The sequence below is a fragment of the Callithrix jacchus genome, chromosome 9, assembly GCF_049354715.1.
Source record: "Callithrix jacchus isolate 240 chromosome 9, calJac240_pri, whole genome shotgun sequence".
In the NCBI taxonomy this organism is placed as follows: domain Eukaryota; kingdom Metazoa; phylum Chordata; class Mammalia; order Primates; family Cebidae; genus Callithrix; species Callithrix jacchus.
Window position 1 is genome coordinate 108,995,703 of NC_133510.1, and position 26,845 is coordinate 109,022,547.

General features: G+C 47.3%; 1 protein-coding gene across 1 annotated transcript in view; it reads right to left on the minus strand.

Annotated features, from left to right (window-relative positions):
- Positions 1–26,482, minus strand: part of NUAK1 (NUAK family kinase 1) — a 75,260-nt gene extending 48,778 nt beyond the window's left edge. Inside the window, exon 1 of the mRNA XM_002752969.7 lies at positions 25,982–26,482. Within this exon, the coding sequence (XP_002753015.3) occupies positions 25,982–26,239 (258 nt within the window). The 5' untranslated portion in view covers positions 26,240–26,482. The remainder of the gene's footprint in view (positions 1–25,981) is intronic.
- Between the last annotated feature and the right edge of the window lie 363 nt (positions 26,483–26,845).

The following is a 26,845-nucleotide window of genomic DNA, read 5'->3' on the forward strand; positions in this document are numbered from 1 at the left end:
GGCTCTGCCCAATGACAATCACCACAGTGATGCCACCCATCTTGCAAACAAAGCCCCTTATTAATTGAATGACCCCCGGCTCTTTATGGAGGGGCCTGGCCAACTCAGAACAACACCCAGCAAGTTGCTGTGATGTAATGGCCCCCCGGGAACCAAGCCAGCACTGCCTGGGGGCCCATGGGCCTCTTCTTCCCTTCCTCTTTGGCCTGTTGGTTCCTGCCTTACATGAATGTATTTCAGAAAGAAGTGGACTGGAAGCCAAGAGTTGTATCCACAGGCTCTGAGGTGAGGCACCGAAGCCAGGGAGCATGGTGTGTGGAGCTAGGAGCTTTTCCTTGGAAGAGTGGCATCCCTCCATTGGCCCCCATCAGCCCTTTAATCTTGTAAGAGGTTCTGAAAATTTAATCCTCTGTAACTTGGTTCTCAAACCTCTATTTCCCAAAATTCCCCATGAAAGAGAGGATGATTCCTGCGATGATATTGATTTCTCTCCTGCCAGGAAAAATGCATTCTATTTTCAGAACATAAACAACAAAGCAGATGAGTGGTTGATTGGGCCTGGGCCAGCTCTGGAGGACCTCAGAGGGCTAGGACATTTTTATCTACCAGGAAAGTCATTCCTTGGTCTCTAAGACTCATGTCACCCCTCTCCCCTTCAATGACTGAGCAAAGAATGTCATTATTGCAGGTGGTGATACCACAGGGAAGTGGAATTAGTGACTAAGAAACCATCGGCAGATTTGCACTCCCTGTTGGGGTTTGTAAACATAAGATACAAACTACGGCTGATGAGGCAAGAACCAAAGAAATAGTGAAAAGTCCACTGGAGAGCTCCTGAGGGGTGGCCGTGCCAAGAGCGAGCCACAAAAAGCCTGAAAAGGACAATTAGAGGCTCTCAAACACTATCTGTCCAAGGGTGGTGAGCAGATCACCTGCCTCTGATCCCCTGGTTAGGGGGAAAAGGGAAACCGATTACAAAAATGCAGATTCCTGGGCCCAGCCCAAAGCTAGTGAATGAAGGTGGTGGTGTTCAGGGTGGGGGTGACGGCAGACCTGGTATCAGCATTCTTTTTTTTTTGAGACAGAGTCTCGCTCTGTCACCCAGGCTGGAGTGCAGTGGCGCAGTCTTGGCTCACTGCAACCTCTGCCTCCAGAATCAAGGGATTCTCCTGCCTCAGCTTCCCGAGTAGCTGGGACTACATACAAGTGCGTGCCACCAGGCCCAGCCAAATTTTCGTACTTTTAGTAGAGACAGAGTTTCACTGAGTTAGCCAGGAAGGTCTCGATCTCCTGACCTTGTGATCTGCCCGCCTTGGCCTCCCAAAGTGCTGGGATTACAGGCATGAGCCACCATGCCCGGCCAGTATCAGCATTCGTTACAGCCTCTCAGGTGATTCTGCTGCACTCTGAGGTTTGAGAGGAATCATCTTAGAGCAGAGTAAATGTGGCCCTGACAACATCTATTATTCTGTAGCTGAAATAGGAAGCAGTTATATTACATACTAGACGACTGATGAAAATTAATGAACCACCCATTAATACAGAGCGGAATAAAACACAGGCTTCCTGGAGGAGGCTCGGTGACTTGAATTAATTTACCTCCCGTAAATGGAAAGTTTGCTTCCAAAGGATATCTCCCTAATCCCACCCCAAGGCAGGCCTGTGGATGAAGTGAGGCCGGGGGAGCTGGCTGCAGATGTGTAACTTCACAGTCCACACACACAATCCGGAGCATGAAAAAGCCTCTGGTAACACAAGAGACCCTAACACAGGCAGTATCAGATTCAGAGAAAGACTGAAAATGCCAGGCTATTTAGCTGGGACTGGAGTTGCCAAGCAGCTGTTTATTTTTGGACTTTCACATCTCTGAAGCCAAATGCAACACCAAATCAGAATTCTAAAGTGCAACTGTTTCTCTTCCAGGTTACAATTGCTCTGGGGAGGGAGAAAAAGGGCTGGGCCAGAAGGCTGAGGTTACTTATGACTTGGACAGCCTCAATTGGTAGCATCCAATCACTCTGACACTGTTTATAATAAGGCTTAAGCTTAAGGTTGCGCAACTTTTATTTATCAACCTCCACCCAAGCCAGTACTGCTAAGAAATCCAGCATCTGTACCTTGGGCTTGTCATCAGTCACAGCAACTCCTGCAGGCGGAGGCAACTCCTGCAAGGAGAGGGACCCGGATAATCATGCCACAGGTTCAGCTTCCTCACCTGCAAACGAGGAGGATGATGGCACCAACCTCACAAGGTTGCTGTGGCAACATGGCAAATTGCGTATGTGATGGAAGGTGGAGAAGGCAAATAGCAACTATGGCAGAAGCCAAAATGAGCACCGTTATCGGTAGATGTTAGAGCTAGAAGGACTTAGAATGTTCTATGCCAACATCCTCATGTTACAGATGAGGAAACTGAGTCCTGGAGAAGTTAAAGTACATACAGGCCCAAGTTCACGAAGTTATCGGCAGCAGTGGAATTGAAACAAGAGTCCTGATTCCCGCTCCGGGAGGGATAAACCCTCTGAGCAAGGGGTCTTTCCTCACCAAATACGAAGCCACACTGAGCAGCAGGGCTGACACTGCCATAGAGTATTCCACATTTACATGGGAGGCTGCCCCAGCCACAGCCAAGTCCCCAGAATAGTTGCATCACTAATAAACTGAGATGGGGAGTGGCAGGTACCCTTCAGGGTGCTGACGAATCATGACTTGTGCTGCAGCATGGTGTACTTCACCTCCATCTAATGCCTGGACTGTCCTCACATAGCTATGCCAGAGATGCTGTTTTCAGTTCAGTTCAATCCAAACCTTCCCCCAATTTTTGAAGACTGATTTAATATCACCCACGTATACGCCTATTTGGGAAGTCTTTATCCCACAATTTCTTAATTCATTGCAAACATTGCTTTTAAATGTTACCTTCAGGCCACTACTGAACCACTGTCTTTGGAGAAAATGAGCTAGGAACACAAAGACCTAAGAAGCAAAATTAGTTTTCCAAACGGAAAGAAAATTAGTCTATTGAGGTTAGCTAATCCAGGTAAGCAGAAGCAAAGAAAAAAAAAAAACTTTTCTTAATTTCTTAATGTGGTAAAATATAACAAGCAAAAAAGAGGCATGACTTTCTATTTTATTTTATATTTTAATCATCAATGGTTTTATAAATAAGTGAAAGAGAAGATTCTGCAGAAGTTATTTTTATCCAGACAGAATCCCTTCTGTTTAGACAAATGATTTATAGCAATCAGGGTGTGCAAGACCTATCAGATAGGGTGGGAGCTAAGGTGCAGGCTGCAGTCCGTCCCCTAAAGCCTCTGGAGAGCACTCAGGAGCACCTGAGTCCTCTCTCATCATCTCCTCACAAGCATATTTTTCCTTCCAAGAGAAGCTCTCATTTGTCTATTATTCCCAGAGTTAACAGGCTGGTTCCTGCTCCCCAGCCCATTGCAAGACCCATTGGGTGGGCTGTCAGCTCCCTCGTTAGCACTGCACAAGCCTGCCTGCTGGGATGCTCTTGCTCATAGCAGCAGCACCTCTGGCTGCAAATGCATAGCCCCAAGAACCCGGAGGCTGAGCTCCCAGGAGTGTGCTGGGCCCCAGGCGAAATGCCGTCCAGTCATGGGCGTGAGCCTCACCTAATACTCAATTCTCAGTTCCTACCCTCGAGGAGGCTGGTGCATGGGTCTGTGGTCATCTCAGAGACCCAAGGAGTGGCCTGGATTAGGCAGTGTGCTCATGCCCCTAGACATTCGCACCTGCCATTTTCTCTGCCAGGATCCTCCACACCCTATCTTCACCATGAACATTTCCAGTTAACCAACTCCTCTGCATCCACCTGCCGCAGTCATGGCCAATCTCCGCAAGGACCACTTTGCAGATATGGGTCCCCTTTTATAACCTTACTTACCATTGCTTGTAAGCTTCATTCGCACTGAGACCATTTCTGTTCTATCTCCAGTGCTGAGAATGCACCTAATGTGTAGTATATGTACAGAAAAGCTGTTGCTAAAATGGAGCCCAAGTATTAAGAAGGACCCTTCACAAACAGAAAACCACAGTGGGACATCTAATCATTCCAGCCAACCTAAACCTCAGCCACCTGCCGCTGAGCCTTGTTTTACTTGCTTGTAAAAGAAGGACTTCCTTCTTGTCCCACAATCACTGAGCCTGAAATTCCTCATCTTCCAAATGAAGACAATAACAGTGTCCACCCCAGAGGGGTTGGGGATGACTCACAGAACCAGCTAGCAGTCATAATGATTACCAGTTATCAAGCCCTCACTATGTGCCAGGCCCTCAGTACCTTTCTGTTAAGTCTGTCAACCTCTTACTCATTAAATTCTTACAAAAACTATTATTTCTGCTTTCTCAATGAATACAAACTGAGTCTCAGGGACGTCAAGCAACATGCCCTAAGGCACATAAATAAATAGAAGATCTGGGTCTTCATACGCCATCTTGGAAGCATACTGACGAAACAATCAGCACAGTGCCTGGCACACAGTAGGTGTTACATAAATATGAGCTGAATCAGAACCTCTGGACATGAAGGGGCCATCAAGGCCACACTGCCTTGTCCCCACCAGAAGTCTTTTTGTAAGCTAATATTTAAACCACTTCCATCTTCAAAACTACATCTATCAATCAGTGTTTGCTGCCTTCTGTAAGACCAGGTGGGAAAAAGGCAGAACTGTACGGGAGCAGCTGGGAGGTGCACTCCTAAAACTATGTGGGAATAAGTCAGTTCCCCAGCAAGCAATTTTGAAAAATCTATTCTCCATAAGGCATTGATCCAGTCCTAGAGAACTTGCCTAGAGCTACCCTTCAAGTTCCCTACCAGCCATCTGGAGAGGGCGGTGGACAGAGGGGCCCCTCCCTGCCCAGCACCTGTTCACCCTTCCTCTAAGAGGAGCACCCTGACTTCACTATGAGGACCACTCCTATCCCCCAGATGCCTTTTGAAAGAGATCAAGATACTTCAACGTCTCCCGTGCCAACAAGCAGGCACATGACTCTAGAGCTGGCCCTGGAGATGCTCTTTCTAAGGTTTCAAGAACCTTCCCAACAAAGTGTTCTTTTGGGAGCACACAGGCCACGGATGTGTATGCACAGAGATGGGGCCTCCTGAGAAGTCCTTCCATGCATCGCTCCCCCATTTCCATCCCTGTATACTTCTCATGCTCCTAAATAAGAGTCCATTTAAACCAGAAAAGCGAGTCTCATTTTGCTCAGCTGTTCATTTTCCCATTTCCAAAAAGAGTCAAGGCATTGTCACTGCTGTCCCTTTCTCTGCTGCGTGCCTTACACTCAGTCACCTCCTCCATAAAATGGGCCTATGCCTATTTCACTTGACTGGTACTAGCTGAAACACAGACTTCAGGACCCACATAGATGTCATCTTTATGATAACTTCCTTGAATACCACGAAAAGTCCAATGTTAAATTATTGCGGAGCTTTGTCCCATCAGCGGAGAGGGATTCAGTAACTGTAACATTGACCTACTCTGCACAAAGGTACAAAAAGTCCAGCCACATGTTGCCAAATAATGTTCACATATATAAAATATTTACCTGTCACTGTGCATGCTACCTAATCACGGTCAGTATAGAGCCTAACAAAAGGGAAGGTCATCCGTTGTCAATGCCTCAGACATAGCAAGCAGAGACTGACTGCAAGCCAGGAACTGCCGTGTTCCCCTCTGTGTCCTCAACATCTACGAGAGTCTGGCACAATACTGGACTTTCAGTAAATAGCTGTTGAGCTTAATTTCATCAAAAATGATGACTAGCATAAGTCTTAATCTGTATAGGAATTATTCCTTTCTTACCACCAACCTGGCCCAGTGTCTACAAGTTGCTGAAGTCAGGCAATCTACCCAGATTCCACTCTGGTCTAAGTTGCCTCTGTCCCTGTGGCTAAGACCATGAATCCATGGAGGCAATACCATGGTTGTACGAATGACCTCTCACCTGTGGATACAATGTCATCCCACTTTATTTAACTCCTCCCCCTACCACCCCATGAGACAGGCTAGACATTTTGCCGGAGAGGAAAACAAACTGAAAAGAACTCCCCAAGTTTCCACAGGTCACAAAAGCCACACCCAACTTTCGACCCAGGTACTAGGATCCTGTGGCCACTGGACCACACCTGTTCACACATTTGTCAAATCTATGGAAACGTGTGCTAATAAGAAAGAAAACACGTTAGTCCCTGGCATCGTGATGCTTCCTTTCTCTTGAGTTTAAAGCCTTGGGGCAAAACTGGCTCAGATAGCAGATTGTTCAAATGTTGTGGAAGGTCTGGTCAGGGAGCTAATCAGAACAATTTGAATGTGCAGCTCAGCAAAGACGCTCCTTCCTGGATCAAGCGTTGCTTTGATGGCAATGCTTTATAAGAACCATTCGCTTACAACAAAACTGTCAAATCCAGCAACCACAGGCCAGAAACATCCCTGCGGAACCCCGCCAAGCTGCTTTCTGATGTACTGTACATACAAATACCAATATTCCCCAGATGTTCTCCATGTAAAACATTTGGTTGGAGACACTGCTCTTCTTTCCCAAAAACTCTAACATTTGTTTAATGGACTCATACAGTTCAGCTAAAATATCCTGGAGCAGACATCTGAAGCCAGCCTGGCTCTAATGTGAGCATCCCATCTGCAGAAAAGACCAACAAGTAAATAACATTGTCCTTCCCAAGATTTATGCTCCCTGCATCTTTAAGCAGGTCATAAAATGTAAGCTATGTAAGGATAATAATGCAAGTTGCTTTCAAGTGTGTTTCTGAGTCCATCTCAGTATTAATCTAAGACTGATGTTCCTATAGAGACTGGCTCTGGCATGCTAACGAGGGGACTAAATTCTACTTCTTACTCCCTCAAAAAAGAAATCTAAAAATCTGTCACTTGAGCAACATAGATGATTGAGATAGAGGTAGGTTTTTCCTGGTTTTAATTATCCACATATAGCAAGAGCTCCTCTATGCCAGAGCCACTATCCTTTAACCTGTAGTGTAAAACACATGTAAGAGGCAGCAGAATTGGAAATGCACTTGACCTTGAGTCAGGAGACCCAGCTCAGACACATTCTGAGTGACTCCAACCAGCCCTATTTCCTAAAAGGCAGCTCATCCTGTTACCCAGAAAACACAACTTTACTCTTGGGGCGCCATTCAGCCCTGAAGACTTTGGAGAAGGGAAATAGCCCTTAGAAACACCACTCAAAGAAATGCCACGGATTCCATGCACAGAGCCCCTGCAGATGGTCACCCACAGTTTTCCCACTAAAACAATTAGGAGGAAAGGTCAGCCACAGAAGATCAGTAGGGAAGCTGGGAAAATGCAACTAGAAAGCTGCTAGGCACAGCCTCACTGACAGAAGCAAGACGTGACAACTCACTTTCCCCTTCATCTTTCACTTTTCTGTATCTGGTGAGTTTTCAGTATTGAGCATGCGCTATTTTCACTAAGGGAAGAGAAGAATTTTATTTTTTAAAAAGGTCATAAAATGGAATGAAAGTTAATGAGGGAGATGATAGACAAACTATAAATAGCAGACACGCGATCTCCAAAACACAGTACTGAGGCCCATTGAGGAGAATTTTCTCAAACTCAAGAAAAAGTTTTCACTACCTTCAAGGAACTTTGTTTTAAGAAGGCAAGAAAGTGTGCATCCAATTGAGAAAGAATTCCTTAAGAAATGCTGGCAATGTTTAAGAGGATTGGCTCTTAAATGGATGAGCTTCAATTATCTGGAAAAATATATTTAGAGCTCTCTATTAGAACTTATTACTATTTCCACTTACCCAAAGCATTCGATTAACCAGTATTCTCCATTCCCTTGACTGAGGCTTATGGCAGACTGAACACTAGAGGCTGCTGGCTACTCTCTGCTTTTCCCACACTGGTCCACACAATTAGCCAACTACCCACCTTCATCTCAGCCAAGTCTACTGCTTCCAATATGGCAGCCTCTACACACCATGGCCTCCAACAGGACCAGAAACTTGAGGCACCACAGCAACTGCCCCTCTGCTAAGGATAAGAAGCCCAATTTCAGACTTAGATTTGCCCTCCAAGAAAAGGCAAAGTGCAATGAGATGGCATACAGAAAATGCCCGATACTGTGCCCGACGTACAGTATATGCTCCAAAAACGCTGGCTGTTCTTATCATTTTTATGATCATAATGTTAAAAAAGAGACCTTATGCAGAGATGTGTGCAGCACCACAATAAAAACTTCAAAATATGGGACTGAGAGGATGATGTCGGGGGCAAAGTGAGAAGGGGGCTGGGAGAAAAGGAGCAGCTGTTACCTCTTCAGAGAAGCCATTTCAGGTCACCCCACTAACAGAAGTCCCTCCAAATGTACTTCTGTAGCCCCCAGGGAATTGATTTCGCAGGATGGAATTATTTCCCTGAAATAAACAGACAGTCAAAGGTCACCACAACTGGGGCCTATAAAGAAAACAAGCCAGCTGCCGATTTGCAGGCAGCTTATGATGCAAGACAGCACGAGGTCTCGGCGCAGGTCCAGTGGAATGGCTTCCGACACACCAGTCCCATGGGGAGCGAGGATGGAGGCAGGGGCTCACCTTCCTGTGAGCAAGGTCCCAGCCTGACCAGGCATGGATGGGGACACCTTCTGGAGTGCAGACCCTGGAACCACACTCCAGCCTGCAGCTCTCAAGCCTAGCAGTGCATTACAGTGACCTACGAATCTGCTTACAAATACTGATACCTGGGCTCCCTCCCCAGACAGCCTCCTTTAGTTAGCCTGAGGTCAAAGTCCAGATATCAGTGTTATGAAAAGGTCCCAGGTGATTCCCATGCTCAGCCAGGCCTGAGAACTAGCGGCACAGTGGAAAGAACCCACAGCAGAGTCAGGCAGACCTGAGTTTTTAAGTCCAATGCTCTCCTGCTTACTTGAGCAGATCAGCCAATCTGAGTATCGGTTTCTTTAACCCTAAAGTGAGAAATGATCTCACTCCCAGTCACAGAACTGCTGTGAAGACCGTACAAGATAATGTATGTAAACTGCCTCATTTAGTGAATCTTGCAGAAGGCACACACAAGGTGCTTTCTAAATGTTAACCCCTCTTCCTTTCATGCTTCTCCTTTCAAGGTTCTCCCATATGGGTCAGGAGTTCTGGGCAGCTCTCAGTTCTGAGGGGTCTCCTGCTTTTCTAAGTGTTTTAAAAAGGGTGGGAGGCTCGGCATGGTAGCCCATGCCTGTAATCCCAACACTTTGGGAGGTCAAACCCAGCAGACCACTTGAGGCCGGGCATTCGAGACCAGCCTGGCCAACATGGCAAAACCCCATCTCTACTAAACATACAAAAATTAGCCGGCATGGTGGCAGGCACCTGCAATCCCAGCCACTTGGTTGGCTGAGGCACAAGAGTCACTTGAACCTAGGAAGCAGAAGTTACAGTAAGCCAAGATTGTGCCACTACATTCCAGCCTAGGGTACAGAGTGAGACCCTTAGAAAAAAACAAGGTGGAGAAGGAGGTACATCTTTTCTGAAAAGCGAGCATGAACAAGAGTGCTGACAGAACAGGTTGGTGGATTTCCACAAACGCACAAAACACGCACACGGAACCCCTGTAGGGTGAAAGAGCAAAACTTGTAAAAACTGAGTCACAAGCAGCAAAAGTGAGGAAAACCCAGTCTGGAAGATTTGCTTTGCTTTTCCTGTCTAAAAGAAAACCTGTCTTGTATGTGGCACTTTCTCAGGAAGTGTTTGCCTGTGCCCCTGTCTCCTCCATCAGACCAGGTGCAGGTCTTACGCCTGGGTGTCCTGCACAGGGCTGGCGTATGGTAGGCCCAAGGGAATGTCTATTGGACAGTTAAGCTCCTTGACAGCAGGGCCAGGCATCTGTAAATCAACAGTGCTCATAGCATCCACACGTGGTAATCCCCTAAGCGGGCATTTTCTAAGTATACCGGAACTTTGATTCCAAGCAACTAGCAGAAAAGGATAAAAAGGCACACTGGGCATTCAGGAGGCAGCTGCCCCAAGTCCAGTGGCCATGAGCGGCAGCAACACAGCAGTTCAGAATTTTCAAATCTTACAAGGAGTGTAAACATGGGCAAGTGACTTCGTTTTCTGTGCCTGTTTATCCACCTGAAAAATGGGGGGACCATAATGGTGTGCACCTCTTAGGGTTACCATGGCGATGAATTCAGGTCAGTGACTGACATGCTTAGAATATCACCTGGCACATAATTGCTGCTATGCCATTGTTTGCCACTATTATTACTCCATGACTGGATAACAAGAAAACAAACCTCAAGTTTCAGGCCCAAATAAGAGCCCTTCATTTATCACAAGAGAAGGTGTATACTACAGAAAATGGTGTAGTGAATCCCCAAATGAATACAGCAACAAGCTTCCCATTGTCCAGAGCTGTGTTCTCAAAATAAAGACCATGGACTTGCCCGTCACATTCACTCAAGTTGCTTGGTTAAAATGCAGAAGACAGGTGTCCCTAAGTCCCACCCCATCCCTGTTGAATCAGAATTAGACTTCTGAGGTGTCAGTGCCAAGGATAGTATATTTTAACAGGTGCACCTAGGAGATTCCCATATCCCTGAAAATGTAAGAGCCACTGGATTTAATCAGCTCCTTACCTAGAGGATCTATGTCTGTTTGTTCATCACTGTATACCCAGAGCCTCGCATAATGCCCACCTGTAGTCCATGCTCGACAGATATGAGAAGAATCCATTCCATGGTTTCAGCTCTAGAAGTATTGGTTCCATGTGTTTGAAGTCCCACTATATGTCAGGCCCATGCAAAGCAATGCTGATTCAGGCAACTTGTTTTATTCTAAAAATCGCTACTCATTGCTTACTGCCTACCAGAAACTGTTCTAGACACTGGAGATACAACAAACGTGATGAAGGAGGTTTCCCAGAGATATAATACCTTATAGATCATAATACATGCTATGGAGGGAATAAAGCAAGGTACGCGGCCAAGTGCATGCCCCGTCCTCATTCAACCCAGTGTTAGAGCAGCACTACTCCTGCCCTGCAGAACTTTCTATGATAATGGAAATAATCTAGTCTGCAACATCCCATGATAGACACTAGCTACACAAGGCTACTGGGTGCATAAAATGTGGCTGGTGCCACCGAGGAACTGAATTTTGTATTTTCTTTTATATAATTAATTTTAACTTTCATAGCCATATGTGCCCTTATTAGACAGTGCAGGTCGAGAGGCAAAGAGAGAGATATATGAGCTGGAAATTACAACACCAGGCAATATGAGCTATGAGGAGGGGAAGAGAGCACCATGTGCTATCAAATACCTCTCACCCAATTACCAGAGGCCCTAATGTTCTCTGCCTCTGGGTATTGAAAGAACAAGGTCAGGTACCAGGCATTGTGCTTGGGCTGGAATTTTTATAGCCCATGATCAGTTGAAAATGGTATGCAGCCCCGCCAAGCCCCAGAGACCACAGCTCAGGATCACACCATCATCTGCAAAGCCAGGACACAGCTGCCAAAGACATCTCTTTCCTCCCCGTCATTCTGCTGATGGTCATTTTGTCCTTGGCTAGAACGTCCCACTGGGCCCGAGACACTGCAAGGATTTGATGAGATTGCTTCGCTTCAAGCGTAAGTACGAGTGCAAGCCTCCTAAATTCCACCGGAAAATTGGTGGCTAATCCAAACATTTCATAAAATTAGAACTCATTGTGGGGCTGAAAGGAATTCAGACTGTGCCGCCACCAGAGAAATGCAAAATATTCGTTATAATTTTGTCCTTCATGAGCTGTTTTAAGAAGCAAGTGCTTTTTCCACTTAAAGCAAAGGGGTTGGGGGAAAGGGAGAGTTTTTGTTTTTGTTTTGTTTTGTTTTCTCTGTGGTTTGCAAAAAGCATCACCAGATGAAAAAGTAAGAAATCCTGCCTGACTCCCCAATACCTCAACTAGCAGGAATTATAATAAACCATCCAAATATTAGCTGTTCTTGCCTTTATAAAGACAGTGTTTTTCCTAAAAAAATGGTATTTTCCTGGAAATCTTTATTTTTGCTCCTTAATTTTTTTCTTAGGCTTCAGCCCCAGAATTGTTATATCCTGAGGTCTCATTAGCAGCGGAGAAACTGCAATCACTCCTGCATGCACATCAGCAATATCTACTTGTCAAGCACTAAGGCGCTGGAATGTAAGCTGCAAGGAAGGGAACAGGAATGTCATCTGTCTCACTGTCGCTGTCTCCGTGCCTTCCAGAGTGGTATCTCACACAGCGAATGCAAGCAATAAATATCTGTTAAATGGCCAGGTATGGTGGTTCATGCCTGTAACCCCAGCACTTTAGGAGGCTGAGGCAGGTGGATCACTGAGGCCAGGAGTTTGAGACCAGCCTAGCCAACATAGCAAAACCCCATCTCTACTAAAAAGACCAAAATTAGCCAGGTGTGGTAATGCACGCCTGTAGGCCCAGCTACGTGGGAGGCTGAGGCAGGAGAATCACTTGAATTCAGGAAGTAGAGGTTGCAATGAGCCAAGATCGCACCACTGTATTCCAGCCTGGGAGACAGAGCCAGACTCTGTTTGAGAAAATAAATAAATAAATATCTGTTGAATGACTAATAAATTTTACAACAAAAATCTGGTCCAAAGTGCTCATCTTACAGATAAGTTAGCTGAAGCTATGGAGGGCCATATCTTGCCAAGGTCACACAGCTTAAGTTGTGGCAACACCCCACAGCCATTCGACAAATATTTATTGCCTTCTGACTGTGTGTCAGGCACTGAACTAGGCACTGGGAGGATATAAATGAGTAAGACACAGAAGGACTGGGGTCATGAAATTAACTTCTTCACTTTGCTACTTTCCCCAAGCATGGAGGCAACTTCTCTGAGCTTTAACTCCAGCTCCAACAGTGCTTGCAGTCATGAACCCTGAATCAGACAGTCCAGCCCTAAATTCTGTGATCCCGGCTCTGTGACTTTGGGCAAGTCGTTGGGCCCACTCTAAGCCTCTGCTTCCTCATCTACGAAATGAACATGATCATAATAAAGACTCGAAGGTGAGAAAGCACATAAATAGTTAGAACAGCGCCTGGCACACACTGATCACTTAGTGATTCCTGCTATTAGGGTTGTTCGGGGAGGGATGCTCCCTCTGCTCTGGACCTTCCTAAACAGCAAAGTAAGTGGAGATTTCTACTACATTTTTCTCTTCTCCAGGATCTCTACTACCTGCTTCATGCCCACTCACTCACTTGTTCTCTCCCTCAGTGCTCCACTTGGTCCTGCCTGAAAAACAGATACCCATTAACCATGAGGAAGATGCAAAATGAGGTTCTCCTCAGGGCAGCGAGCCCTGCCCTGTCTTTCCAGGCAAACGCGATCACGGCTAGGCTCTGAGCTCACCACAGAAACAGACCATTAGCCTCCTCCCTGCATGGCTTCTGCTAATGGAAGAAAGAGTTCACTTTCAAATCCACTAAGAATCACACAAGGTAATTATCCTGCCTCAAGGACCGCTGAGAGCTTCTAAGGTTTGCTGGCTTCTGTCTTAATTGATACGGTGAAAGTCGAGGCTGCCTAATGGATGTGTCTGATAGAAACTAATGAAATTCTGAGAGATTAAAGAAGAAAAAAAATACACCAAGAAATCAATCTCCTTAAATGGACCAGTAAGGAGGGATAAACATGGACCCCAAAGACTGAAGATCTTCAAATGTGAGGGTTAGATGCACATTCTCGAATCAAGAGGTAGGTGAACTCCTGGGGGCAATATCTTACTCCCTCTGCCTCCCCCAGTGCCTCCCACAGAGCTATTTGAATAAATGGTTTTAAACCTGCTACCCTGGGAGAGGCAGAAGGGAACACGTGCCACAAGAAAAAAATGACAGAAATATTTCTATTCTTTCTTGGGAAGCAGTCTAGGCTCATAATTTCGAGCTCAGACAGACATGAGTTGTCTTCCTGCCATCATCCCCAAGTTATAAACAGTGGGGCCCTGGGCCTCAGTTTCCTCCTGGCAAAGTCAGGTGACAGCATGTATCTCATAGAATCGAGCTGAGTGAGATGACACAGGCAAAGCACTCCTCACCGGGCCTGGCAGATAAAGTACTCAATAAAGGTCAGCTTTATTTGTTCATCTTCAAGGATGAAACAGTAGTAAACATATGAGTTAAGTCTTCCCTTTAAGTGAGACTGCAAGAACATCCCTTCCCCTGGGGACAGGGCCCTCTTAAGTCTTTTCCTCATCCCTGGAATCTTGCTTCTAGCCTACCTGTCACCCAGGATCAAGAAGCCAAGCTTTCCTGGGTGCTCAATGTACCCAGTCACTGCCAAAGCCCTGGGAAGAAGAAACAGTGTCCACAGGGAGACCTGAGAGCAGAGGCATCCACGAGCCTCTGGCCTCACTGGGACCAAAAGCAAAGCCCCTTTAAAGTCTAAGCATCTAAGGAATGAGCAAAGATTCCTCCGAGCAGCCCAGCAGAACATGAGCTTACCTCCTCTGAATCGCAAATAATAACAAATAATAACGCTTGAGAACTGGCCTCACGTCAGGCATTGTTCTCAGCATGTATGTGGTCCGTGAGTCCTTGTGACAACCTAGGAGTCGAGTTCTACTATTACCAACCCATTTTACTGATGAGAAAACTGAGAGGTTCTTTGAGGATGAATATTATCTTTTCTTTTCTTTATGTTATTTGAGACAAGTTCTTGCTCTGTTGCCCAGGCTGGGATGCAGTGGTGTGATCATAGATCACTGCGGTCTCCAACTACCATGCTCAAGCGATCCTGCCATCTCAGCCTCCCAAGTAGCCAGGACTACAGGTGAGGCTAATTTTTTAATTTTTTGTAGAGACGGAAGAGTCTCACTATGTTGACCAGGCTGATCTAGAGCTCCTGGCCTCAAGCGATTCCTCCGACCTTGACCTCCCAAAATGTGGGATTACAGACAGGAGCAACCACACCCAGTGTGGGGGAACATTTTCTATCTCACATAGAGTCTAGTTCAGAAGCCACCTCATAGACATGTTTAAGAAGCCTTGGCTGCCTTGAGCAGAACAGAATGCATTCGCATCCCACAGAACCAGAGAGTAGGGAAGGCAAACAGACCTCCCTAACTGCAGGCTGATGATCTACATAGGGAGATCCTCCGTACACTTGCAAAGCAGGTATGAGAAGTGAAGATACTTCCACTTTCCCCAGCAAGGAGTCCTTCTGCCAAAAAACAAGCAATAGGAAATAAAGCCTTTTGGGGACTCCTAGGATTCTCTTCCTATGAGCTGGAGGGGACCCTGAAGGACATTTTTGTCTCAGCCCCTCAATGTACAAGTGAAACAAGTGTGTTCGACACAGCAGCACCTACTGTGTGCAATGCCCTGTGCCTAGACTGCTGCAGGGACAGACATGGCCAAGACCCCATCCTGCCTTTCCCAAGAGGCCTGCTTCCAAAAATCAGATTTAGAGACCATGCACCGTGGGTGACACACTTTTCTAAAAACTCGACATATGATTTGTTAACCCTGCAACTCCCATTTCACAGATGAAGAAACGAGTCACAGTTATCTCAAGGTTACATAGGAGGTTCATGTTCTCTCAAACCCGGGAAGCCTAGTTCCATATTCTTCCTTTTCTTTCCTTTTTTTTTTCCACAGAGACTCACTCTGTCACCCAGGCTGGAATGCAGTGGTGCGATCTCGGCTCAATTCTCCTGCATCAGCCTCCTGAGTAGCTGGGATTACAGGTATGTGCCACCATGCCAGGCTAATTTTGTACTTTTAGTAGAGACGGGTTTTCACCATGTTGGCCAAGTTGGTCTCAAACTCCTGACCTCAAGTAATCCTCCACCCACCTCGGCCTCTCAAAGTGCTGGTATTACAGGAATGAGCCACTGGGCCTGGCTTCCCTTTTCGATGTGTAGATTGGACGGTCCACTTCCCTTCCAAGATCCTGTAGAAGACTGGGACATGAGTGACCTGTGGCAGTTAAGGTGAACCACACGTGAGCCGAGCCCAGTTCATAGTGAAATGGTAGCAGCCAGCAAGGCTTAGTTTGAACCTGCTGTGTTCAAGCACCGTTATGGCCCTTAAGCCACCTGAATAATGGGAGCCTCGCACAGACAGAAGTGAATGGGGTCTTCCTGGAGATACTAACAGAAGCAGCAGCTACCTTTTTTTAAACATCAAAATTGCCCTTCAGCCAAATAGATGAAAGTTGAGCCCTAAGCCACTCACCATCCCCCATCCTTCCAGGGAAGAAGCTAACACCTACCACAGCCCCCTCTCAGCGCCTTCCCGCTGGAAATCTCAATATCCCTAATGAAAGTAAAGGAAGTGGAATTCTTTTCTCAAATTTAAAAGGCAAATCATGATGCTGTTTTTTCAAGACACACATTAACTCTGCACCCCAGCCAGATACAATTCTTAAAGTACTTGATTTACAACCCAGTAAGAAATGTTTGGAAAACCTTGCAGATGTGTTTTGCATCTAACACTTGCACGCTCTGCAGAGCTGACTAGCTGGGCTTCTTAGATGGAGGGCTGGACTCTCTGAAGGAAGCCGGGCCAGTGTGGGAGCAGCCCAAGGAGGCTGCTGAGCTCTGAAAAACTGCCAGCCTAGAGCAGCCACCAAGTGTGGGAAATGGGTTTGGGATGGGCTTGGGCCACCTCTCCAGCTGCAGTGCAGAGCTGTCACTGAGAAGCACCCGGAAATGCTGTGTACACAGTGCTAAGGAGAGGCATGACCCAGAGAAGGAGGAGGATGAGCCCCAGGGCCTTCCCTGCTGCCTCACACCTTCACAGAACTCTCGCTTCTCAGGATTGCTGGTGCTTCTTCCCACAAGTGTTCATTTGATCATTCATTCATTCATTCATTCATTCATTCATTCATTCATTCTTACTGAGCACCCACTAGGTGCCTAGCACTGGGCTTCAGGCTGGGCTGCAGTGGCAAGTGAGACAGATAGCAGCCCTGCTGCCTTTCTAATAGACAAGGAAGGATGGAGCCTACAGATAGCCCAACCCACATTCTCCGTGTGCTCAGAAGGACACAGACACTGGGCTGAAACAAAGGAGTGAGGAAGTGGTGGTCTGAAGACCCAGGCAGGAGCCTTGAAAGACATGGTAAGTTCAGACTTTGGTTCCCATGCAACCCATGGGGGGATTTTAAACATGGAAAGCCTTGAGCCAAGATAAGAAGGCCACTGGGTACTCCACCCTAATACTTCTCCCTGAAACAGTAACATTAGCTCTAGTTTTCAAGAGCCTACTATGCACCAGGTTCTCTGTCGGAAGCTTCCAAATCCTACTTCTGATGGCAAACTCACTTGGTAGGATATTTCTCACTTGGTAGGATATTTCATAGCTGCATTTTCCAAACGAGTAAACAGAAGCCAGAGAAAACACACAGCCTGCCTGGGACCATCTAGCTCCTGGGTAGCAGGGCAGAATTTGAACCCAAGTCTGTCTTTAACAGCTGGGATTTCAACAGCTGGGATTTCAACAGCTGGGATTTCTTCTTCCACACCTCGTTTCTTTTTTTTCCTTTTTTCTTTTTCTTCTTCTTTTTTTTTTTCTTTTTTTTTTTTTTTTTTTTTTTTTTTTTTTTTTTTTGAGATAGAGTCTGCTTCTGTTGCCTACCCAGGCTGGAGTGCAGTGGTGCAATCTCAACTCACTGAAACCTCTGCCTCACGGGTTCAAGCGATTCTCCTGCCTCAGCCTGTAGTTGGGATTACAAGCGGACACCACCACACGTGGCTAATTTTTGTACTTTGGATAGAGACAGGGTTTCACCATGTTGGTCAGGCTGGTCTCAAACTCCTACCTCCAGTTATCCACCCACCTCGGTCTCCCAAAGGGCTGGGATTGCAGGCATGAGCCACTGCACCCGGCCTCCACACTTCATTTCTATGCTCAGATTATTGCATTGTTCTCGGATTATTCCAGATGTGTGACTCTAATAGCCCCAACTAAATTCTAGATATCTCAATGGCAAGACTTGATATATTCTCCTCCGAAAGCCCCCACAGTGCTGGACACATCGTAAGCACACATTCAATACATCTATCTGGTTTATTGCTAGATTGAAAAGAAAAGCAGGTGTATCAAGCGACAATGTGGGGATGTCGTCTTTCTTATGGGGAAGCTTCAGCCACAGAGTACTGAAAAGTGGTAGCTAAGAAGAAGAAGAAAGCAAGCTACCACCAGGGCTGCAAGCAGGGATGTGTGAATCATACACGCACAGGGCACCCAGCCCATGGGCAGGTGAATGGGACCCAGCTCATGTCGTTCTCCCAGAGCCACTAGTCTGAGAGGGGCTGCTTCTGGCCAGAACAGAAGCCTTTTCAAATGTATCTACCTAGAGGAGACCTTTTTCTAATTTGCACAAAGGTGCCTTTTAGAATAGCAATGGCCCTGGCTGCATCTATTGTGCACCTGCTAGGTGCCACGCATCAGGCAAAAGGCTTAGTTACATCACCTCAGTGCTTCCTCTCAACAATCCATAAAAGGAGAACTATTGTGAGCCCTAGAAAGAACCCAGAACTTAAAAATGAGTCACTAGCCCACAGTCACACAGCTGTCCAGGGGTGGGCTGGCATTTGGGCACAGGTGGCCTGGCCCTGGGGCTCTCCATGTTGCCCGTGGTTAGCAGGAAGTTGTCTTCACATCTTTCACAAAATGAGGGTGAGATATCTGTGGAACCCAAGGCTGGAATCTCAGAGGCCGCAGCAGTACAGGCTCCCCTCTTTCCCACTCTCAACTCTGAGCCCCCTTTCTTAAGTTATCACCAGCTTTATTGAGATATAATTCACACACCATACAATTCACCCCTTTCAAGTGCACAATTCAGGGGTTTTTAGTATGATCAGAGTGGTGCAACCATCATCGCAATTTGAGAACATTTTCAGCACTCCCCAAAAAACTCCACAACCATCAGCAGCTCCTCCCCATTTACTCCCAAACCCACCCCCAGGCCCACTCATCTACATTCTGTCTCTACAGATCTGTCTCTTCTGGACATTACATACAAATGGAATCATACGATAGATGGTCTTCTGTGGCTGGCTTCATTCACTGAGCATAATGATTTCAGGGTTCATCTCTGCTGTCGCATAGTACTTCATTTCTTTTTACTGCTGAAGAACAGCCCAAAAAAATTCCAAAAATAAAATTATGGAATAGATCATAAATAATATGCCACAAATAAAATGGACATGCCACAGTTTATTTACCCATTCATCACCTGCTTCCACTTTGGGGCTCTTATTAATACTAATGCTCTATGAACATTTGTGTATAAGTTTCTGTGTGGATGTGTGTTGGCATTTCTCCCGGGTAAACCTAGAAGTGGAACTGCCCAGCCCTGGTTTTCACATGCAGTTAAAAGTTTACCGAAGAGCTCCGCTGTAAAGCCAACATCTGGCTGCTCCTGGGCTGTTTCCAGGGAATTTTATCAATTCAGCCAGGCTCCATTCACGGTGGGTCATCTGGCCCAGCTCCTCCTATTCTGAGGCCTGGGAGCCTCTCATTCCTGTGCTCTACAATGTCGTCTGGGCCAGTCCGATGATAAATGCCTTCTGCTTTAAAGCAAATACTTCACAAATCATAACTTACAGATGCTCCAGGACTTTCATGTGGGAAAGACAAATGAGACTTCTGCTGTCTGACTCTGGAGCCACTGAGGACGGGAAGCCATGGCCAGGAACCTGACAAGCCCTGGATACACACCTCCCCCTAACAAATGCATGTGCAAACGTCACAGAAGGGGAACTTGTGCACAGAAGGGTTTGCCTGTCTTTTCAGACTTTGCTCTGTAACCTGCCACTCATTTCCAACCATGTCTTTCCTTCCCTACAAATCAGAAGTTCCTTGAGGTCGGGAAAGACAACCTACAACTTCCGCACCTCCCAAGATAATCCCTCACTCAATGTATTCACTTCAGTTCCATCCTCTGTTGAGGAACTACTATGTGCTTGGCACCATGCGAGGCATTGACAATAAGTAGCTACTATGCAGAATGGATTCAAGACAGACAGACACAGCGACAGACAAGATACCCTGACTAAAACCCTTGTCTCCTGCTGCTTGCCAGGAAGAAGCAAGATCAAAACATGCTGGCATGGTGTGGGGACGTTTTTGTCTGCAGGCAGGGAAGTGGACCAGCTTACCCCTCAAAGCCCCTTAGGGACCCCAGGGTCTGCGGCTGCTTGAGAAACAAAGAACTCTGTGTGTGCCCAGGTGAAGAGCTCCCTAAACTGATTAAAACAGACTCCTCGAGGTCCAGCAAACAGGCGGCTCACCAGGAGCAGGCACATCTCTTCTCCCTGACTTGGCTCTGATTCTAATCTTCCCAACCTCACCTCTTGCAAATACTCCCTGCTCCAAGCCAGCACACCAAATCGATGGGCTGAAAGCCCACTGTGATCAGAACCCAGCTCAGATACCGCTAGAGGGAGAGTTAAGGTCAAGGTCTCTCTGCATTGCCCGAGTCCAGACCCTGGCTCTGCTGTTCCCTGTGACCTTGGGCAAGCTAGTTCACCTCTCTGTGACTCAGTGTCTTCATCTGGAAAATGGGATGATAGCAGTATTGTTATGAGGATTAAATCAGTTAATATGCACCTAGCATGTTATAAGCACTCATGAAGGATTAGTTGCTATTATTTGTATTTGCATCAATTCTTACTATTACCCTTATCCTACCTTACCAATCTTGCCCTCCCACTGTGTCCCAGCACACACCCTGCCTTCCAAGCCATCTGGAATATTCAGCTTCCCCCAAACACAAATTAATGAATGTTCTGGAATGCCCCACATTTCCATCTTCTGAAACTCAAAGCAATGGTCATTTTCAACAGCACTTGTCCTCCCATTAGTTGGAGAACACTTTCTAATCCCACAGCATGCCCTGGCCCCTCCTCTAGATCCCCTTCTGGAATAGCAACAAGAAATCACAGGAGACAGAGATGGGAAGGGGTGGGGGGGATCACCCCATGGCTGCTCTTCTGGCACCATTAGCAAAGAACCACACCCAAATCCAGAGGTCACCAGCTGTGCCACATAAAGGAAGGTTCTCAATTCTCAATTCCTTTAGCAGCAATGGGTTTCCAAACAGACTCATTTGACACCATATCCAGCTGTCGGACCCTTGGCCAGTTACCTAACCTCCGAACGTGTCATCTTCCCCATCTATAAAATGGGTCTCACTCTTTTACACCTCACAGGCTTGTTGTGAAGGTTCAGTGAGGGAAAATGTCTGTAAAGCACTTAGCACAGTAGGACAAATCACAAGCTCTCAAAAATATCAGCTGGCAGTAAGTAATGGTAGCAGTAGAAATATGATTCTGTCCAGGGTCAAACTCAGTTTGATGAGCTAAGCTTCAATGAGCTGTCATCCAACTTGAAAATCACCGGAAACAATTGAATCCTCTATGGAAGAGTTGCTCAGGCCCAATCAATACTTCCTCTTTCTCCTTCATGGTGCTGGAAGCTCCCTAAGTCTTACTCATTTCTCTGTCTCAGCATTTAACATGGTGAGTAGCATATGGCAGATGGTAATAAATCTTCATTGAACTGAACAGAATTAGTTCAATATTTGGAAGTACATTTCATCTTTGCTACTAGATTATAAGTTCTTTACGAGTGAGGCCCATGTCTTTCTCTAGTAAAGATTTATTAAATGAGTGATGGAAAAATACCAAACCAAGAATCAGGTTTCTAAGATCCAGCTCAGTCATTCAACAGCTGTGCAACCTCGACAAAGTCACTTCACACTTCTGCGCCTTATTGGTCCCACCTCAAAGATGAGAAGTTTGAACCACATGTTTGCCATGGTCCCTTACACTCTCAAACTAGATTTGGGCCTCAGCTGCAACATGGCACTTCAGCCACTGTGCACCAGCATGCCCCGTGATGTCAACATGCCCCCTGGCTTGGCAGGCCTGCTTGCTAATTTTTCTCCCTGATTTGCAGTTTTCCAGCAGGAGGCTATGAATAGCTTTGGGCTGGTGCTTAAAACACCCATTTTTGGTCAAATCATTGGCTTGTTAGATAAAGATGCCCCATCATGCAAGCTAATGCTCTGGTGGCCAAGGGCACCATGGCAGACTGTGGGGGAAGGGCACACTCTGCCCATCAGTCCTGCCACTGCCATTCCAGACTGCCCCCCAGGGGACGCTGCCTCCAGCTCACACCACACCACCTACTGCTCACCTGAGAGAACCTTCTGCAGGGAGAAAGTCGAACTTGGCCCTTGACATCGACGTGATCACAGGACACCTCTTCCCCCAAAAGTGTGTGGTTTGGGTTTTGGGTTTTTTGACAATGCTTTGTGTGGCCTGTAGGTCCAGGGAGCTTAGCTCAAAGAAAATGCAGGCTGAATTATGACACAGAGGCTCAACCAATAGGCCTATCAAAACAAAAGTTGTGCAATAAACGAGGCCCAAATTCAAGACTTTAGAATGCATTCACATCCTATCTGAATTTGGCTGATTATCTCACCTTCCTGTGGACACACCTCCCTAATTAATTTGGCATTTATTTTATTACTCTGATAACTTGATTATTTCTTCTATCTCTCTCTGCATGATACAGTGCATTATGTCTCTCTGATGGTCTTAAAATCTAATTAAACCTTAAAATGAGTTGAGAAAAAAAATCTGCTAAACAGAGGAACTAAATTGATTAATGTCCCCTTCTGAGGTTTTATAAAGATCATTCTATTCAGTTCTCACAAGTCCATGAAGTTGGTACCCTTAGTAGCTCATTTTACCGATGAAGAAGCTGAGGTTTCAAAAAGTCGCGTAGCTTGCCAAAAGACACAAAGCTAGGAAGGGGTAGATCAAGGATTTGAACGTAAGCCAGGGCTCTTAGCCTTTCTGCAAGAGTGCCTCATTTTTGAGCTTGTTCATCTCTGGAATAAGCCACTCTGAGTCCTGTTCTCATGGACATGCTTTAGCAGAGGCTGCAAGACCACAGGAGGATGCCTGGACCACGCAGAGGGTTGGACCTGCTGACTCCAAGCGTCTGACACTGTACTTCTCTTCAGAACTGCCTTTCGTGGCACGTAGAAAATGATGCTGTCTTGCACTTTGTTTTATTCAGAAAGTCCTTCCAGGTATGCAATTAAAAACCACCACATGCTCATTTTTCAGAAACTTCTCTCCTCTCTGAGAAGGGCCCTTGCTCTCAACAGGGATGTTGATTTCACAGCATTTCATATAGCCCCATACCCGGCACCTGTCTTGGGCCACTCACATTGGTAAAACACGTTACAACCACTGCTGTTCTTGAGCGATACCGTAAAAAGCACTGGTGCAAATGAAAATAGAGCATCACTTCCAAAGTCTACCCAAAGATCAGAAAGGCTAACCTCAACCCCACCTTCAAAGCAAGTTGTGAATGTTTAGCACCTCATTGCTACCAAAAGAAAACTCCAAGTTCATGTTTTAGATGAAAATTTCTTGCTGCTGTTAACAGTTTCTGAGTCACCAGGCACTGTACAGGCAAGAACAACTTGTTGACAAATTTTTTGTTTGTTTGGTGTTACTTTCTGTTCAGCTAGGCACAGGAAATTTTCCACTTGACAATTCCTGTTTCCCACTTAAGTTCTTACATGATCTGTGAGCACTGTGCTCAGCAGGGGGAGTCGGGGGGGTATTGTGGCAAAAAGGACTTCACTTCCCTAAACCTCAGTCTTCCCATCTGTTTTATGCAAGGTTTTCACCCAGGGATCTGGCTAACATGCTAAGCTTAGCTATCAAGAAGAAAGCAGCCCCGTGAATAAATGAAGCATTTTGGAGACTGCCAGTTTCTCGGCGTGGGTCTGCTGCCAGATTTAAAATCTTTACATAATTTGGGGGTACAACAAGAGATTTAGCTGAAATTAATAGCACAATGGGAAACTGAGCTAGGACTGAACAATAACACAGCGGGACTTCAGGCTTGCGGCTGAGAAATAAGCCTCTCTCGTTCTCAGGGCGCCCCCTCGTGGCCGCTTGACCAAATCCTTACGGAATGTTCAATTTCTGCAAATACAGACATCCCCCACAACAGGAAGGCAGACTCCTGCCTACTAATGCAAGTCCCTTTCAGTCTAACGTAGTCTGTGGATCAGGCAGCTTCACGAACTCCTGACAGGAAGTCCCACTGACGCTCAGAAAGCAGTCTGCCATAAAATAAGGGTTGGTTCTTTAGAAGGGTCTGAAACAGTACCCCAGCATTTAGACTTTGGGGTCCCTTCACAGACCCCAGACACACACTTACTACTTCAATAATCCCTCATAGTCTCACATTCTCAACCTGCAGCTCGAACCGTGTCTATTTTTCATTATTCTGCTTTCCACTTTCCCAGTATGATTCTTCAGAAGCTATTAAGACAACATGAGCAGGGAGCTAAGCTTGGTTTTTGCTTATTCAACATCCAGCCTAGGGAATATCACCTCAGAAGAAAAGCATGAATGAAGTGCACGTTGCCCAGCCTCTTCTTCCACAAACCTGAAAGTGCCTTCATCAGAGGCCAGCCCTACAACTCTCCCCTTCAACATTTTCATTCTACAGAAATGACACCTGCCGAGAGTGAATGATCAGCTACTTGCTTGCTGTAGAACTTATTACAGAGCCAGCTTCAAAAAGAAATAAATGACCTCCCCTATTTCCAATTAATTGATAACACACTTCCAAAAAATAACGTTATAGGATAAAGTTTTATAGACTCAAATACAGAATCCGAGAAATGGGGGCGGGGGGGCTGTTATCCAGGTATTCCAATAATTCAGAATTTGGGGACTAAACTTTGCTGACTGGCACCCCCATTTTTTTCACAGACCTGTCCCTGCCTAAATGCAAAGGAAACATGTCAATTCCAACCTGCTATTTTATTTGACAGCCCATTTTCCTTTTTCCCTGCAGTCATTTGTTGTTTATAAGCAACTCTGAGCCTCCAAAACACCCCCAAAAGTGCACACAAGGAGTCCCATAATTAGTTTCTGACTTTGGCCCTAAATCCATTAGAATACATCTGATCTGCTTCAAATCAAAGAACCATGTTAATTTTCTGCCACACACCACACAAAATCTTTCTGCAACAGTCACTTTGAACCCAACTCTCTAGCCACAAGCAGTGTGGATTTCAAGGGACTGTTCTGCAGAAGTGAAAATCACAACAAACCAAGGCTGGGACAAGGCAGACAGACCCCAAGGCACTCAAAGCACTCCTTGGAGCTGTGCACATGGTGCCAGGACCCTGGCAGGGTGTCAGCTGTCAAAACAGCAGCGGGGCCAGACCCCGTAAGCAGTTTGGTAGCCCTGCAACCAGGAGCTGAAACAGCAACTGAGCCTGCTGCATGGCTACCCATGCCCTGGGCATTTCAGTCCTCCCAAAGCCACTATGCAAACTGTTTGAATCCTCAGGCTGGCAGTAGCCTTTATTTTTGCTCCCTAACCTTCTCTCTTAAAAACAGGCAAGAGTCGCCTCTCTTGCAGCCACAGCAGCATCAGAGCGACGCAGAGTCTGAGTGGAAGGATGCAGCCCCCGGGGCTGCGGGCAGATGGGTGGAAGGGGAAGGAATACCTCCACTACATGGGATTTGAGGGGCTAGCTCCCAGCTGGGAATGCGGTTCTTGGGAGAGTTGCGGAAATAAGCCGTTTCGGGGCATGGTCTGAAGGTGTGCTCGCGAGGGAGACCCCGGCCGTCCCAACTCTGCAAAGTGTTTGCAAATCTAAAACACTCCTTTGCTGCTGGGAATAAATTTTTAGAAAACAAACCGAAAATTAAAAGAAAATAAGTGCAGACAGGATGTAACAAGTGTTTCGGGACAGAGACACGCCTGAGTCACAGGGTGCTGGGGAAAGAGTGAGGAGTCTGCCTCGGGGCTTCCCAAGGAGCCCCTTCTCTGTCAAGAGAACTCCAGGGCGCACAGACCCCCATCTCACACGCCCTGGGTCCCCGGCCCCGTCTAGTCCGCGCCCCCCGCAGCCCACAGATTCGCTCACTCACCACTCGGCCCGAAAACCTCTCAGTGGCCCTCTTGACTTTGCCGTAGGTGCCTTTGCCCAGGGTCTCCTGCAGCTCGTAGCGGTGCTTCAAGTTGTGCTTGTGGTGATGCCGCTTCACCCCGTGCGGCTTCCTGGGCTCCGGGGCTGCCGCCGTCGCGGGGGCTGCAGTCGCCCCCGCCACCGCCTCCCGGGGAGAGCCCAGAGCCCCCGGCCCCGGATCCGGACGGTCCCCCGCCACGGGCGCAGTGGCCCCTTCCATGTCCAAGCGCGCGGCAAGCCGGGCTGCAGAGTGCACGACTGGGCACAGCGCTCGGGTGTCGGGGGTCCCCACCAAGGGAAGCTCAAGGTCGCCCCCGCGGCATCAGGGAGGCGGCCCGATCCCGCTCGGGCTGCGGCTAGGTCACTGGCGGCGGCGGGGACTGCACATCTGGCGCCCGCGGCGCGCACGGTCCGCGCACCGCCCCCCGGCTGCGGCGAGCTGCGGAGCGTCGGGCGAGGTGGCGGCGGTGGCAGGGGAGGCGGCGGTGTTTGCAGGAGGGAGGGGAGAGGGTGGCTCCGAGCTCAGGAGGGGGAGTGTTATGTGGGGCGCCGCGCCCCCCAACCCCTCCCGGAGAGGACGCGCAGACGGGGCGGGGGCGGGGGCGGTGCTCGCCAGGCCCTGGGGGAGGGGGAGCGAGGGGCGGCGGCCAGGGCTTCCCCCACCTCCCTACCGCCTCCCCGGGCCGGGGCTGGAGCCCCGGCGAGCTGGGAGGGGGATGGGAGCGTGTCGCGACTCGCTCTTTGTGCGGCGCGGCCTAGGCCCCGGGGCTTTGTCCTCGCTGGGCCCGAGGGGCCCGGAAAATTCCGAGCCGGGCTCCCCTCCCCG